This window comes from Hoplias malabaricus, chromosome 1 (genome assembly GCF_029633855.1).
Source record: "Hoplias malabaricus isolate fHopMal1 chromosome 1, fHopMal1.hap1, whole genome shotgun sequence".
NCBI lineage: Eukaryota > Metazoa > Chordata > Actinopteri > Characiformes > Erythrinidae > Hoplias > Hoplias malabaricus.
The window spans coordinates 84,146,402-84,161,558 of record NC_089800.1 but is presented as its reverse complement, the minus strand read 5'-3'; the positions used below and the strand labels follow the sequence as shown (position 1 = coordinate 84,161,558).

General features: G+C 44.7%; 1 protein-coding gene across 1 annotated transcript in view; it reads right to left on the bottom strand.

Moving 5' to 3' along the window:
* Positions 1–15,157, bottom strand: part of efcab11 (EF-hand calcium binding domain 11) — a 96,117-nt gene that overhangs the window by 63,737 nt on the left and 17,223 nt on the right. Inside the window, exons 4-5 of the mRNA XM_066675686.1 lie at positions 14,706–14,807; positions 5,986–6,076 (exon numbers count right to left, since the gene is read on the bottom strand). Coding sequence (XP_066531783.1) covers positions 5,986–6,076; positions 14,706–14,807 — 193 coding nt within the window. The remainder of the gene's footprint in view (positions 1–5,985; positions 6,077–14,705; positions 14,808–15,157) is intronic.

Below are 15,157 nucleotides of genomic sequence, written 5' to 3'. Positions count from 1 at the left end.
TAAATCTCCCGCACATAAAGAGGCACCAGCCTCTCCGCTAATGGTGTGAAGCCTGCAGGGTGCTCCATTGTTCTGCTATAATTATGACAAAAAGGACAGGACAAGGGTGTTGCTCTTTTCTTCACAAAGAGCCGCAAACGTACACAGGCGTGAGCGCGCTCGAATGGAGGCTTCGGCAGGTCTCAAGGTGCACATGAAGAGCAGATCTGACAACACACACCCACATGCGCACACAGACGCACAAAGTAGTGCGTGCCCCTCTGAAGGAGGCACCAGAGGCAAGCGTTCTCATTTATCACTTTGTTGTGATAATCTGTCCTAAACACAGCCCTGGGCTTGCAGATAAACTCCGAACACAACAGTCGAACTGGGCCTCATATCTCTCGCTCTTTCCACTTTTCCTTCACTCTTTTATTCAGGAGAATTTCATCTCTCTGTCCTGCCAGGTTGTTGGCTGGCGCGCAGGGATAGGAGCGGTAACACCATGACGGAGGAGAGGAGGATGGGAGGGAGAAAACAAAACAAGATGGCATAGTGGCGTGAAGGTTATGACTTTGAGTGTGAGCCTTTGGTGCTGGCTGGGAACCTATAGACAAAAGAACACAAATATATACAGAGGTTGTGTGCCAGGTGCAGCTTGTCTATTCCTTACTCAGAACCATAAAACGTACAGTTGAGACTTCTCTAAACATCTCCCTGAAGGCACAGCAGATATTGAAAAACACGGACTGATGTTGACAACAAATGTTTTTGGTATTGATCAAAGTTTAGGCTGTGCAAAACTGTCCACAGGCGTGAGTGACAGGGGGATAGTGTCAGATTGTCCGTTGATGTAAGAGCGTGTGTGTGACTGGGTAAGTGTTAGATTCCCTGTGATGGACTGGCACACAGTCCAGGGTGTGCCACTTAATGCAGGTCTCAGGAATCTGGAAGGGCTGGAATCATAGAGCGCAAGGCAGAAACACACCCTGGAGGGGGCGCCAGTCCTTCACAGGGCAACACACACACTCACACATTCACTCACACCTACGGACACTTTTAAGTCACCAATCAACCTACCAACCTGTGTTTTTGGACTGTGGGAGGAAACCGGAGCACCCGGAGGAAACCCAACCGGACACGGGAAAACACACCACACTCCTCACAGACAGTCACCCGGAGGAAACCCACGCAGACACAGGGAGAACACACCACACTCCTCACAGACAGTCACCCGGAGGAAACCCACACAGACACGGAGAGAACACACCACACTCCTCACAGACATTCACCCAGAGGAAACCCGTGCGGACACAGGGAGAACACACCACACTCCTAATAGACAGTCACCCGGAGGAAACCCATGCGGACACAGGGAGAACACACCACACTCCTCACAGACAGTCACCAGGGGGAAACCCACGCAGGCACAGGGAGAACACACCACACTCCTCACAGACAGTCACCCGGAACGGGACTCAAACCCACAACCTCAAGGTCCCTGGAGCTGTGTGACTGCGACATTAACCTGCTGCACCACTGTGTTCTATGTTCAGTTAGGGCTGGACGATATACCAAAAATTTATATCACGATATATATATAAATTTCCGTCAATATGTTATAATTCCAATATTGATATAAACAACATAAAAAAAACACAGAAAAACTGCCCAGAACAAACAAGAAACATGACATCAAACTCCTGGCATTGTCAATATTAATATTTTAAAACTAACTTTAATATTGAGGGCAGTGAATAGGGCAGCGCCATGTAATGAACATCAGTCAGTGACAGATGCTGTAAATAATGTATACTGAAATATTGAAAAGGTTTTTTAAATATCATATCATTGTCATTGAAACATTTTATATTGTGATATATATTGATATTGAATTATTGTCCAGCCCTCAGACCAGCATTAATTTACTGTTCCACATTACACTCAATGAACGCTTGGATGCCAAATATACAAAACATATTAGAAGGACACTTGTACCAAATGCTAGAAAACACTCTTGAACATAGTTGCATTAGATTCTACATGTTGACACATTTTACTCCTGTTGTGGCAGGTTTAAATTACGATGTTATGGCTAAAGTAGCTATAGAAGGTGTTTGATAGGATTCAGCTGCAGTATCACTATTCACTTATTAATCCTAAGACTTCTTATTCAGCAACTAAAAAGCAATGTTTAGGTTAATCAGGTACAGAAGTGGGGGCGGCACGGTGGCGCTGCAGGTTAGTGTCGCAGTCACACAGCTCTAGGGGCCTGGAGGTTGTGGGTTCGATTCCCGCTCCGGGTGACTGTCTGTGAGGAGTGTGGTGTGTTCTCCCTGTGTCTGCGTGGGTTTCCTCCGGGTGACTGTCTGTAAGGAGTTGGTGTGTTCTCCCCGTGTCCGCGTGGGTTTCCTCCGGGTGACTGTCTGTGAGGAGTGTGGTGTGTTCTCCCTGTGTCCGCATGGGTTTCCTCCGGGTGACTGTCTGTAGGGAGTTGGTGTGTTCTACCCGTGTCCACGTGGGTTTCCTCCGGGTGACTGTCTGTGAGGAGTGTGGTGTGTTCTCCCTGTGTCTGCGTGGGTTTCCTCCGGGTGACTGTCTGTGAGGAGTGTGGTGTGTTCTCCCTGTGTCTGCGTGGGTTTCCTCCGGGTGCTCCGGTTTCCTCCCACAGTCCAAAAAACACACGTTGTGTCCGTAGGTGTGAATGTGTGTGTGTGTCTGTGTTGCCCTGTGAAGGACTGGCGTCCCCTCCAGGGTGTATTCCCACATTGCGCCCAATGATTCCAGGTAGGCTCTGGACCCACCGCAACCCTGAACTGGATAAGGGTTACAGATAATGAATGAATGAAAGGTACAGAAGTGATTAATTAAAGCTTGTTCAAGTTCCCAAATGTTGCAAAAAAAAATAATGCATCTATGGGCAAGGTATGAATAGCTCAGCCACTAATTCAACTTTTACGATCGTCCACAAACAAAATGCATCTCTGTCCTCTATTTCTGCTGATCCACACACACAGTATTTGTGAGCTGAGGCAGAGATTTGTGTGGTAACAGAGCCGTGCTGCTCTCAGCAGTAACTGCACCATGCCACCATACCCCAACTGCAGAGGATGACTCACAGCCACCACAGCATTAAATCTCCCCACACACACACACACACACAGTCCCCTGCGAGAAGAGGCCCACGTCACACCTCCAAGAGCTTCCAGGGTTTCTCCTCACACTGAGGGAAGAGACAGCATGCCCTCTCACTGCTGCAGCCAACATTCGCATTCTCTCTCCAAAAAAGCAAAGAGGTGGTAATAATGTGTTACAAAAACTGCAGATGCAAGCAGGCAGCCCAAACCTCCTGGTACACCATGAAACAAGCACACACTCGCGCACACGAATAATAACAGGAAAAGCTGAGCGGGAGATGCTAGGTCTCGTACTGGCTAGGATCTGGTAATAGATCTCTGCCTGGTGATAAATGTTTGGAATGGGTGTGAACATACAATACACACACACACACATACACAGAGGACAAGGCTCCACCTGTTGGAGAACGGAGTCCTCTTTGGACTGAATGGTGGTGGTTTGGGAGGGGGAGCTGCAATCAGTCGCTGAATCAAAGTAATGTAAATAATAAAAATAATACATATAAAAACTTGCATAATACTGAAATTGAGAAAACAGTAAGTTCTCACAACAAATCAAAAGAGAAACAATGAAACACTTTGTAATAACACATCATTTTCTTTAAGGACTGTCAGGGCTTGGTACTAGTGTCCTAGCAAACATGCTCCTTAGCCTTGTGTAACATGATTTTATTGTCTTTGGGTTGTGTGCTCTTGGGTTGGACTGATAAACTTTTTCATGGCCTCTGATTGGGTAAAATGGAGCTAGGAACCAACCACTGTGTTTATGTGCAGGTGTATGTATGTGTGTCAGTTGGAGAGGGAGTCAGAAAGAACATGCTGAGTGAAAACCAACAACAGCTAAAAAACAAAAAATTAAATAGTAAATTATAAACTCTGAGCACAGTTAAAGATACCAAAGCTGGATAACTGTTATGAATCACCAAGCTGTATAAACTTCACTCAACCCTCTTCCATACACACATTTCCCTTTGTTTAAAAAATAGCTTAAATAACAACCCGTTTTTCACTGAAGCAAAACTAAACATAATAGCACAGAAAATGGGTGAAACAGGATGGTGTTGCATCCACTCACATAAAATATTATCCAGCACTGATGCGTTTATTTCTTGAAGAAGTTTATGATTCTTATTTGTTTGCTGCTGGATGCGCATCCAGGGAATGTGCACACACAGAATGTAAATATGGCCGGTGAGAGAACTGGCTGGAAAATAGGCAGACAGATGGGCAGATGAGCTGGTTTGCTGGTTCTGTTATGCTTGCTGGGCTTGCTGGGTAATTAGAACTGCCTGGTTTAAACTGAAAGCGAGAATTTGGTAAAATTTATTGAACACTTTAATGTGCTTCATACTGCATGCTTTGTAAATGGTGGCACACATGAGCAAGGTCTATCTAGTTATAAAGAGAACACAGATTTAGGTCATCTTAGCATTAAAAGATAACTGGACTACTTTAAGGATTGATGTCGCTTAATGTAATAAGACAACGCGGCCAAAGACTGTTAATGGAGTTATGTCATAATACAATTTTGTGAGTAGGACCCCTCCAGATCTCCTCCACTCAGCCCTTTATACACCCTTCAAACTCACGTAAGTTCTGAAATGGACACACTTGCTCCCACCTCTACCCCGTCTACACCATTTTCTTGTGTTCACCTGTCCTGGGTGCACCCTGAAGTCCTGCCCAAAATTATATTTGAGATCCCCTCCCTGGTTCACCCTTCACAGCTGTGGTCCCTACTAGCAAATTAGAAACACAGATACTTCAAAATGTTAAAGCAGCAAGATTTGTGTGATACTTTAACCTATTGAAAAAACATGTGAAGTCTTACTACTCTGTAATTCCATTGGAAAAAAAGATGGGGCCTGAATATTCTTAAGTTAAAGGAGTGAATAATAAAAGCGTGAACTCCAGTAGGTCTGGTTTGTTCTAAGGAATTAATGGAAAACAAGTGTTTTCAGACAGTGTCCATGGCTAGCTAGCTAGCTAGCTAGCTATCTAGCTATCTGTCTATCTATCCATCTATCTATCGCTACACTTATATAGCGCCTTTATAGATACCCAAGGACGCTTTACAATCAACACTACTCAGAATGCCATTCAACACTCAATCCACACACACACTGGGAAGTGGCAGCCAAACGCACCCAGCGTACTCTCGACCAGGAACGACCGTCCACCTGGAGGACTGCATCGGGCACTGGGATTTCACCCAGGACAGAGTGCCAACCATATCTGGGCACACACACATTCACTCACACACACACTCATTCACTCACACACCAGGACATTTATTAGAGAAGCCAATTCACCTAACCTCCATGTTTTTGGACTGTGGGAGAAAACCGGAGCCCCCGGAGGAAACCCACGCAGACACAGGGAGAACACACCAAATGCATCACAGAGGCAAGGCAGGGATTGAACACGAGATCCTGAGATCCTGGAGCTGTGTGGCTGTGACACTAGTGGCAGAAAAAAAAATGTTGTGGATTTTGAGGATCTGAGAAGCTTTTTTTTTTAACTGTGAATTGACATACAAACCATGCTCATTTATTAACCCATTACACACTAGTGTTCAAGGGTGTGCAAACACATATCTAAGGTTGAGGAAACAAATTGAAACAGCGGCAGAGAAGAACTGAGACTGCAGTGGGGGGTCTGCTCTGAGCCTGGGTTTAACATCATATTCTGCCTCAGTGCATTGGCATTCATCTGGCCCAGTGATGAGCTCCAGAGAAGGCAAGTGTGGGGGAAATGTGCATGAGACACGAGAGACGAAAGAGAGGAAACACTGAAGAGAAGATCAGAGAGCTCATCGCTCGCTGAATGATGCCTCAACACAGAGGCTGGGCATAGCTCTGGCTCTTACCGGAAGGCCTCCAGCACCGTTCTGTCCGGCAGGCGAGGAGCCACGTGCGCAAAGATGCTTTTGAAGTCCTCCAGCTTCAGGAATCCACGACCTAGAGACAGAGCACAAACTTAGCCTCAACGATCAGACCCGCTCGCATCAAAATGCATTGACTGTATGTCTTGGTAGAAATTCCAGCAGCACGATAGAATACACGGTGGAAAAATGAAGGGCAGTGTCTTAACAGTATGTTTTGACAGATATCTTTGTTTGTTTTCTCTCTCGTAATATCCTCCTGTTTTTAGCTTAGAAGTCTAAAATAGTGTAAACTAACCCTTAAGAGAATGTCGTTATTTTTGTTATTACTTATTATTAAATTAAACAATGAGCTGTGGCTGACTCTCACAGGTGCTGAAGCAGTCATTGTGAACAGGAAGTTTAGACAGGAAGAGATAACTGCTGTGTTGTTTGATCCTTGTGGTATTTTACATTAAGACTCCAGAAGGGTGTTAACCTTTAGAAAAAAGTCTAGAATTGGTCCCCTTCAAATGGCTAACAGTTTATCTGCATGTTTGTCGGTCTCTAATGAAATGAACGTATGTTTTTGTTACTGCTGGCAGCAACTGTAACGTTGTCTGATTTCTCCTCTCACCGTAGGGCTGATAAGTGTGTGTTGTCAGCTGAGAGAGGAGTCTGCCTAAGTCTCAGTAAGTCTCATGGAGCTGCTTCCTGAGAGTTTTCTGTGCGTCATTTTCAGCGGCTGGCACTGAGGACTTTGATTCGTGGGAAATAGCTCCCCTGAGGAGCTTTAGAGTGTTAGCATCCAAAGTCAGGGCTGAGATAGGAATATGTTTAGCGTATCTGCCGAAGCGAAGAGGGGTGCAGTGTGGATCAGACAGGTGCTGGGGAACAACAACAAGGCAATGACCACATGTCCACAACTCTGAAAGCACCAAAATACAGCAGTGACTTTTTGTGCTCAAACATCAGCACAAGGGATGTTATGACACCTCGATCAACTGAATGAAAAACCAATACTGGTTCTTATTAAGGCTGTTGTTTACCACCACTAGCAGCTACAATATCTACAGTGCACCTTGGCATAGACTCTACAAGTCTCTGGAATGGTACTGGAGGGATGGCACATAAAAATAGTCCACAAAATATTCCCTTATCTGTTGATGGAGTTTGATCCAACTACTTATAAGTGCTTGAGTGATTTAAAGGAACACTAGGTTAGATTTGGTATTTTGGCTCCTGGGGTCCCTCCCACGGTTGCAGAATACAGTAATACCTTGACTTACGAGTTTTATTTGTAAACGAGCTCGTAACTTAATTTGCTCGTATATCCCAATTCATTCATTCATTCATTCATTATCTGTAACCGCTTATCCAATTCAGGGTCGTGGTGGGTCCAGAGCCTACCTGGAATCATTGGACGAAAGGCGGGAATACACCCTGGAGGGGGCGCCAGTCCCTCACAGGGCAACACAGACACACACACACATTCACTCACACACTCACACCTACGGACACATTTGAGTTGCCAATCCACCTGCAACGTGTGTTTTTGGACTGTGGGAGGAAACCGGAGCACCCGGAGGAAACCCACGCAGACACGGGGAGAACACTATCCCAATTCAAATGAACTGAAATATTAATCTATCACTTACTACACAGTTAATGCTACAATGCTACAAAAAACAGCAATACGACAGAGATGCACGGCAAGATAGCCAAGTGAACTGAGCGCTCGATGTGTCACCTAGTGGCGGGTGGCCTAAACTCGCTCGCTCGTAACTCAGATCTCGGCTCGCATCTTAAAGCAAAAAATCAACCAAGCGACGGCTTGTATCTAAGAAAATTCGTAAGTTGATTCAATCGTAAGTCAAGGTTTCACATTTACAGCACGGTCCTGAAACCAAGAAGTGGGACAGTGGTTTCCTACCCTCCATCTAAACTTACACAGTGAAGCTTCTGCAGTGCTGAGCCAGGAGCGATCACCAAACATTCATAACACAACTTAACACAACATAACACACCCAGAGTGAATGTGTGTCGCTGGGTAAAGCTGTAGCAACACATTGACATGCTGATTACACCCATGGTATATCAGAGAAACAAGCTTTGGCAAAACTGACGGCAGGATTGAGAAGTGAAGTCAAAATGGTGTGTGGCCAGCTTGGATGCGGAGGCAGAACCTCCATTGGAAAATGACAGGGTCTCTGGCAGTGCTGCGCGTGCTCCATCGCCGGGCACACTGCCACATCAGCTCAGGATGGAAGCACCACACTTAAGCGTGCTTTTCCCCTCAATTTGTTCCCATTGAAGATGTGGATGGGGTGACAGCACTGACGAAACCTTCAAACACCTCGTCTTGCACTGGTTGGTGTGCAGCAGACAGCAGAGGGCTTGTCTGCATTGGCGTGCTGTCAGAGCATCACATGGAGAAAGCCCAGGCATCAGTTTTAAGCTAAGATGGCAGAGGAACAAAGGCAATCTATCTGCGTTCTGCTGGAATTATTGAGACACTTTCTGCAATATAGACTTTTGGCCTAAGAGGCCTGCCTCAAAGAGGCTGCTCATGTGCTTGTTGGTTGTTAATGTGCATGGGAAGGAGATCAATGAAATAGTATTTAAAAAGAAATGGTGCTGCAATATTCTGTGTACGTTAGAGCATAAAAGCCCTGTCAGAAACTGTCACAGCTCCTCAGGCCAGGCTCCAACCTTTCCTGTCTCTACTTCTGTCGTATCTCTACCCCACCCTGTCTCCAAAGGCCTACCTTCCCAATGTAGACAAACAGATTCGACTATACTGTCATTGCTCTGAACAAGTACAAGGCAATGACATTTACCAAGAATATAAATGTAAAAAAGTATGTCTATGACAATGTATACAATATATAAGACAATATAAAACGTATGAATTAGGGATTTGTGATTTCCAAAATAATATCTCGGGGAGGGGCTTTAAGTGTCAGGACTGAGCGGACTGACGGAGGCGGATGCACTTGCTAAAACAGTGACTTTTTTTTTTAATTAACAACACAAGATAACAATACAAAAGACAGAGACTTGGATAACAGGATACAACAGGATACTTAAACAAAGAAGGACTGAGACAGAGGAACTTGGAAACAATGACCTAGACAGATAGAGGGGGAATTGGACTGACAGGGAACTGGACAGAGACACCTAGGTAGAGGGAGCTAAACAGACAGAGAGAGAAACAGACTAAACCTAGACATAGAGCTAAATAGACACCTGGACAGGGAGAACTACACAGACAAAGAAAACTAAACAGACTAAACAAAAACACAGAAAGCTAAACAGGCTAAACCTGGACACAGAGCACAACAGAGAGAAGACACAGATATGAGACAACAGAGATACAAAGACTGACTTCAAGGGAATGAGAAACAGATGAGACAGACAGACAGACTGGAGCAACACAACAACGGTGGAAAGCAAATTGAGGGTGGAATGTCCGACAAATATACATAGAGACAAACTGAAACACCTGTCATTGTAGTGTGGGAGGTTTCGTGGCTAAATTGAAGCAGCCTGGTGGCCAATCTTCATTAACTGCACATTGCATCAGTAAGAGCAGAGTGTGAAGGTTCAATTAGCAGAGGGTAAGAGCACAGTTTGCTCAAAATATTGCAATGCACACAACATTATGGGTGACACACCAGAGTTCAAAAGAGAACAAATTGTTGGTGGGGCATCTGTGACCAAGACAGCAAGTCCTTGTGATCGATCAAGAGCCACGGTGTCAAGGGTAATGTCAGCATACCACCAAGAAGGACGAAACACATCCAACAGGATTAACTGTGGACGCAAGAGGACGCTGTCTGAAAGGGATGTTCAGGTGCTGACCCGGATTGTATCCAAAAAACATAAAACCACGACTGCCCAAATCATGGCAGAATCAAATGTGCACCTCAACTCTCCTGTTTCCACCAGAACTGTCCATCGGGAGCTCCACAGGGTCAATACACACGGCCGGGCTGCTGTAGCCAAACCTTTGCTCACTCATGCCAATGCCAAATGTCGGTTTCAATGGTGCAAGGAGCGCAAATCTTGGGCTGTGGACAATGTGAAACATGTATTGTTTTCTGATGAGTCCACCTTTACTGTTTTCCCCACATCCGGGAGAGTTACGGTGTGGAGAAGCCCCAAAGAAGCGTACCACCCAGACTGTTGCATGCCCAGAGTGAAGCATGGGGGTGGATCAGTGATGGTTTGGGCTGCCATATCATGGCATTCCCTTGGCCCAATACTTGTGCTAGATGGGCGCGTCAATGCCAAGGACTACCGAACCATTCTGGAGGACCATGTGCATCCAATGGTTCAAACATTGTGTCCTGAAGGCGGTGCCGTGTATCAGGACGACAATGCACCAATACACACAGCAAGACTGGTGAAAGATTGGTTTGATGAACATGAAAGTGAAAGTTGAACATCTCCCATGGCCTGCACAGTCACCAGATCTAAATATTATTGAGCCACTTTGGGGTGTTTTGGTGGAGCGAGTCAGGAAACGTTTTCCTCCACCAGCATCACGTAGAGACCTGGCCACTATCCTGCAAGAAGAATGGCTTCAAATCCCTGTGTATATGTCATTCCCAAGACGAACTGACGCTGTATTGGCCGCAAAAGGAGGCCCTACACCATGCTAATAAATTATTGTGGTCTAAAACCAGGTGTTTCACTTTCATTGTCCAACCCCTGTATATACACACACAAGGACACCTGAAATGGAGGGCAGGATTACAAGTGAGACACTGGGGGACACTGACGAGGAGGACGAACAAAGGCAGGACTAGGGCGGAGACATGAACAATAAAAAACAGAGCCATGTGCTCATGGCGGGGAAAACAGACATGACAGGACAAGAGCGTGATATTAAGCACGAGCATAAGTCGAGTGAATTTAGCTAAACACAGCCCAACAGTGCACACTGACACATGTATTGATGATAAAAACCCATTTCTGGGAGAGCAAATTTCAGCAACTGGTGCTGAATGAACAGAAAAATTTGAAAATTAGCAAAATAAGACACTGTACACTGTTTAGAAGCACAGCTGGCGCTAGCAGGCTCTTGTGGTTTAGCACACCACAGCAGATTTTTCAGCGAACTGAAGCTCAAAACACACATATTTAGAGGATAAAGCCATATACCCGTGGGCACAAAATCAAGTGAAGGATTTTGTCTGATTCTTCCTCTCTCTTTTAACCCCAACTTAGTGCTAAACCTACAACTGCGGTGGGCTACTGGGCTTGTGTTTTTCCATCCATCTGTTTTTAGACTGACATCAGCAGTCACTGAGCTCCCACAGTGCCCCCTCCTTGTGGCCCCCTTAATGCACATGAACATTTTAGCCGACTTTTAGAGACACAGAACCGAAATTTGACACACCACACTCATGTCATAAATACCGCCCTCATTTTTAATTACCGTGGTATGCGATATTATCGTTATACCGCTCAACCCTAGTATGAATATTATATAATGTGTACACTATACATAGGTAGATATGTGCAAATACATATGTGTGCATACCTGCTTACGTATACATTACGCTTATTTCCACCTACATTTATTATATTTATACCTTTTAATAGTCCATAATAAGCCATGGGATGATTAAGTAATGGTGATACCTATATCCTATCGCTATAGCCCCATGCTAATATAATTTCAGACCAGGGAAGCCAGGATAGATTCTAGTGAAAGGATGCACAGTTGACATGAGCAGTGAGCATTCACACTTTTAGAGTGTGTACCATAATTATTCGGAAGCCTTTTCTCAGTGCTCAAAACTGGTTCGCAGTTTTTCCGCTTTCCAACTGCAGATTAGAGCCTTAAGGAAAAAAAACCTCAACCCCTAAGACCTCAGAGAATCTTACAAGTTTGATCCTAATCACCAATCTTAAATGAGCTAATTTTCAGGTCCTTGGAATTCAAAGGGTTGAATGAACCCTCCCAAAGCAATCTGGCCCTCGAGATGAATTTGACGGTTCACTTGCGGCCTCATTCCAAATTAAAACCTGCTGTATTATACCACGCTTAAAGTAAAATCAGCACTTGTTGCTCAAACTTTCTTTTGCATTAATTTGGTCTTGAGGAAGGCAGGGCATGTATGGCCACGCTTTAAGAGAAACCCAGGACATTTCAAAGCCCAAGTACAGAGAGAGAGAGAGGGGGATGGAGTAGACGGAGCCGGAGGGGACAGAGCAAAGTCCAGCAACATCCAAAGTGTGTTGAAGAGGCAGCTTTAACATGCATAAAGGAGCCTGTTCAAACACAAGCATTCCCCTCTTTAATGATGGGTCAGCGGGGTTAATGAAATAAGATCCCCTGGCCATTCCACCCAGATTGAATCACAGTCACCTGATACATTCATTCCACGTCGCTCGCTTGAAATTATTTCAGTAGCAAATTAATTAGTTAATTATACTTCTGCCACTCTTTGGAATATCCAACAAACAGTTCCAGAGAGGGTGGGGACAATCCGCAGAGACCACACAACCCATTTTACCGGCTGTCCTCAAACAGCCTCAAACACGCTTTGATTCCAATGCTATTAATTTCAGATAATTACTTAATTTAGAGCTCAAAGTACTTCAAAAAAACACAGATAGTACGGGGAAAAAAGGGAAATCCAGAGTATTACCATACTCCGAACCTGCAGAGGAACGATTTAAGGACCTGCTGCTACGTGTGCTGTTTTAGCCCAAAGGCAATCACTCAAGCTCTAACAATGAGCTCACACACAGCCCCGTACCAGGCTGAGGGAAGCAAAATAAAAAACAAAAGTCCATTTACATTCGGAAAATGTGAAGCCTTGTGTGCCTTCCATAAAACTGAGCTGAAAAAGCATCCTACTGGAATGGCATTGGGGGAGGCAGAGAGCGGATCAATGGCCCATTAACAGCAGAGAGAGAGAGGAGGAGTCAGACAGCACCCTCTATTGACTCATCAGCGGAATGCTCTTTGCTTTCAGCAATGTAAAGGACATCAACACTCGGAACAAACTGTGGCTTCTCTTATCGCAGCACAGAAAAAGGCTCTGTGATGTTCTTTATCAAAGCAGCAAATGAACTAGGCAGCTGGCTTGTAAATAAGAGTGTACAATGCTGAATCAATGTTGGCCTCTTTAAGTAGGCACACATTAAAGGAATACTACATCCTAATCTCCGTCTGCCACATTGCTATTGTACAGTCAATTAAAACTGCCAGACATGTTTCCTGTGCTTGGGAAGCTCTAGTTGTTAGCCATTTTCACTTGGTTCTCTTTCTTCTCCGTTCTTGTTTTAGCTGGATTTAAGCAGCACACATATTTCTCTGTATTCGTTCTGTTAGTTTTGCTCAATTTAAACGAACACTGATTCAAAATCATTAAGATGCTCCACCGACCACTGACACAGGGAGAACAGAGTCTCTGTAAGAAACTGCACTATGTAACTACATAACCACCCCCTCTCCCTCCTCCCTCTCGTTTGATTTCAGGAGCGTTCTGTAAAAGTGAATTACACTCTGCAACTGTAGGGGGAGCCCCAGAGCATAAATATCAAATCATACCTAGTGGTCTTGTAAACTTCCGTGTGTCCAAAATGGCTGCCTTTTCAGTATTCCCTATATAATTCACTATATAGTGCACTATACTAACTGAATTCAGGAGGGTAGAGGTTTTCACCAAACAACACAATGGACTATGGGTAATCTGATATCTGCTAGTTGTACACTACGTTTTGCAACGCATTGTGGGATTGTTTGAGTTTGAGTGGTTTTGAACACAGCTCTTGTCTTTGTGCTCTCACTTAAACTGCAGAATTGGGGGGTAGGCGGGGCTTAACTTCAGCAGCCAATGACTGGCTGGATGTCAGGTGTGTGGTGAACCAAATCTGGCTGATGCATCATGGGCCAACTCAAGAAAAACCCTGCTCATGACATTTGGCCCAAGTCTAGCACAAACAACACTTGTCAATGCAGTGAAGAGTGCGCACACATTAGGCCAAAGTTTAGTATCTTCTCATTCTTACAATCCAAGTTATCCCTCTCTCACCCGGCAGCTGCCAGATCATAGTTCTGAGAACAGAAGTGGCTTGTCTGTCTTGCAAATGTTCTTTTTTGTCTATTTCCTTTACTCAGTTACAGTTTCTTGACAGTTACGCCTGCTTTCTGACATGGCGTTTGAGTTATCTTCTCACGGTGGAAGGATATATAGAAACACTTGTGGATTTTCGTTCAGATCTGAGGCAAGAGCTTGATTTTCTCCAATCTCTCATAAATGACAGCTTTAAGTATTGCAAATCTGATGGGAGGTTTTTGGTGTGACAGCAGGTCTTAGCCCAGATGTTATAAATCTGATTCCCTCTATATCTTTTAATAAAGAAACTCCTGATTATTACTTATATGCTCTGACTTTCTCCATCCTTATGTAAGTAGATTATCTCATATCTAATCTCCTCAGAAATGTTTCCTGAAAATGAATAACTTGCAGCTAAAGGCCATTTAACTGGAAATTAAATACACGAAAGGTGGTCTATGACTTGTAGATAGTGCTCTGTATCTTTATCTCATCTCTCCCATCTAATCGGGCTGCGGGGTGGACACCTAAGTCACCTGAAAGGAATCTGGACAAAACTGTTAAACATGTAGAGCACAGAGAGAGAGAGAGACAGAGAGAGAGAGAGAGAGAGAGAGAGAGAGAGGGAGCACAGCAGGAACATACAATGTACATCAAATGCACTGAAGATGTGCCTCGTCTTCTCATACGGATCCTCTGCTGACAACTTCCTCCCCATGAGAGACACAAACCGCTCCAAAGGGACTCCTTTGAGAGAGAGAGAGAGAGAGAGAGAGAGAGAGAGAGAGAGAGAGAGAGAGAGAGAGAGAGAGAGAGAGAGAGAGAAGCCAGGTTTATTACAAAGCTCTCCTCAGAAGTGCCTGTACTTCCTTTACATGGCAGTCATCTGAAAGCACTGTGTTTAAAGGAGTAATATGTCTCCCTCTTGCCTGCAGGGTAGTCATTTTTCTCTGAGTGCTGTTATTGAGATGAAAAAGGTAGGCTGGGGGGCTCCAGACAGCATTCTCTGGAAATACCAAACACACACAGGGCTTTGGAGAGCAGTTATGGGTGGGCTGCTCTGACAGTGATGCTTGTGAGACTGGGGAGGAATGTCA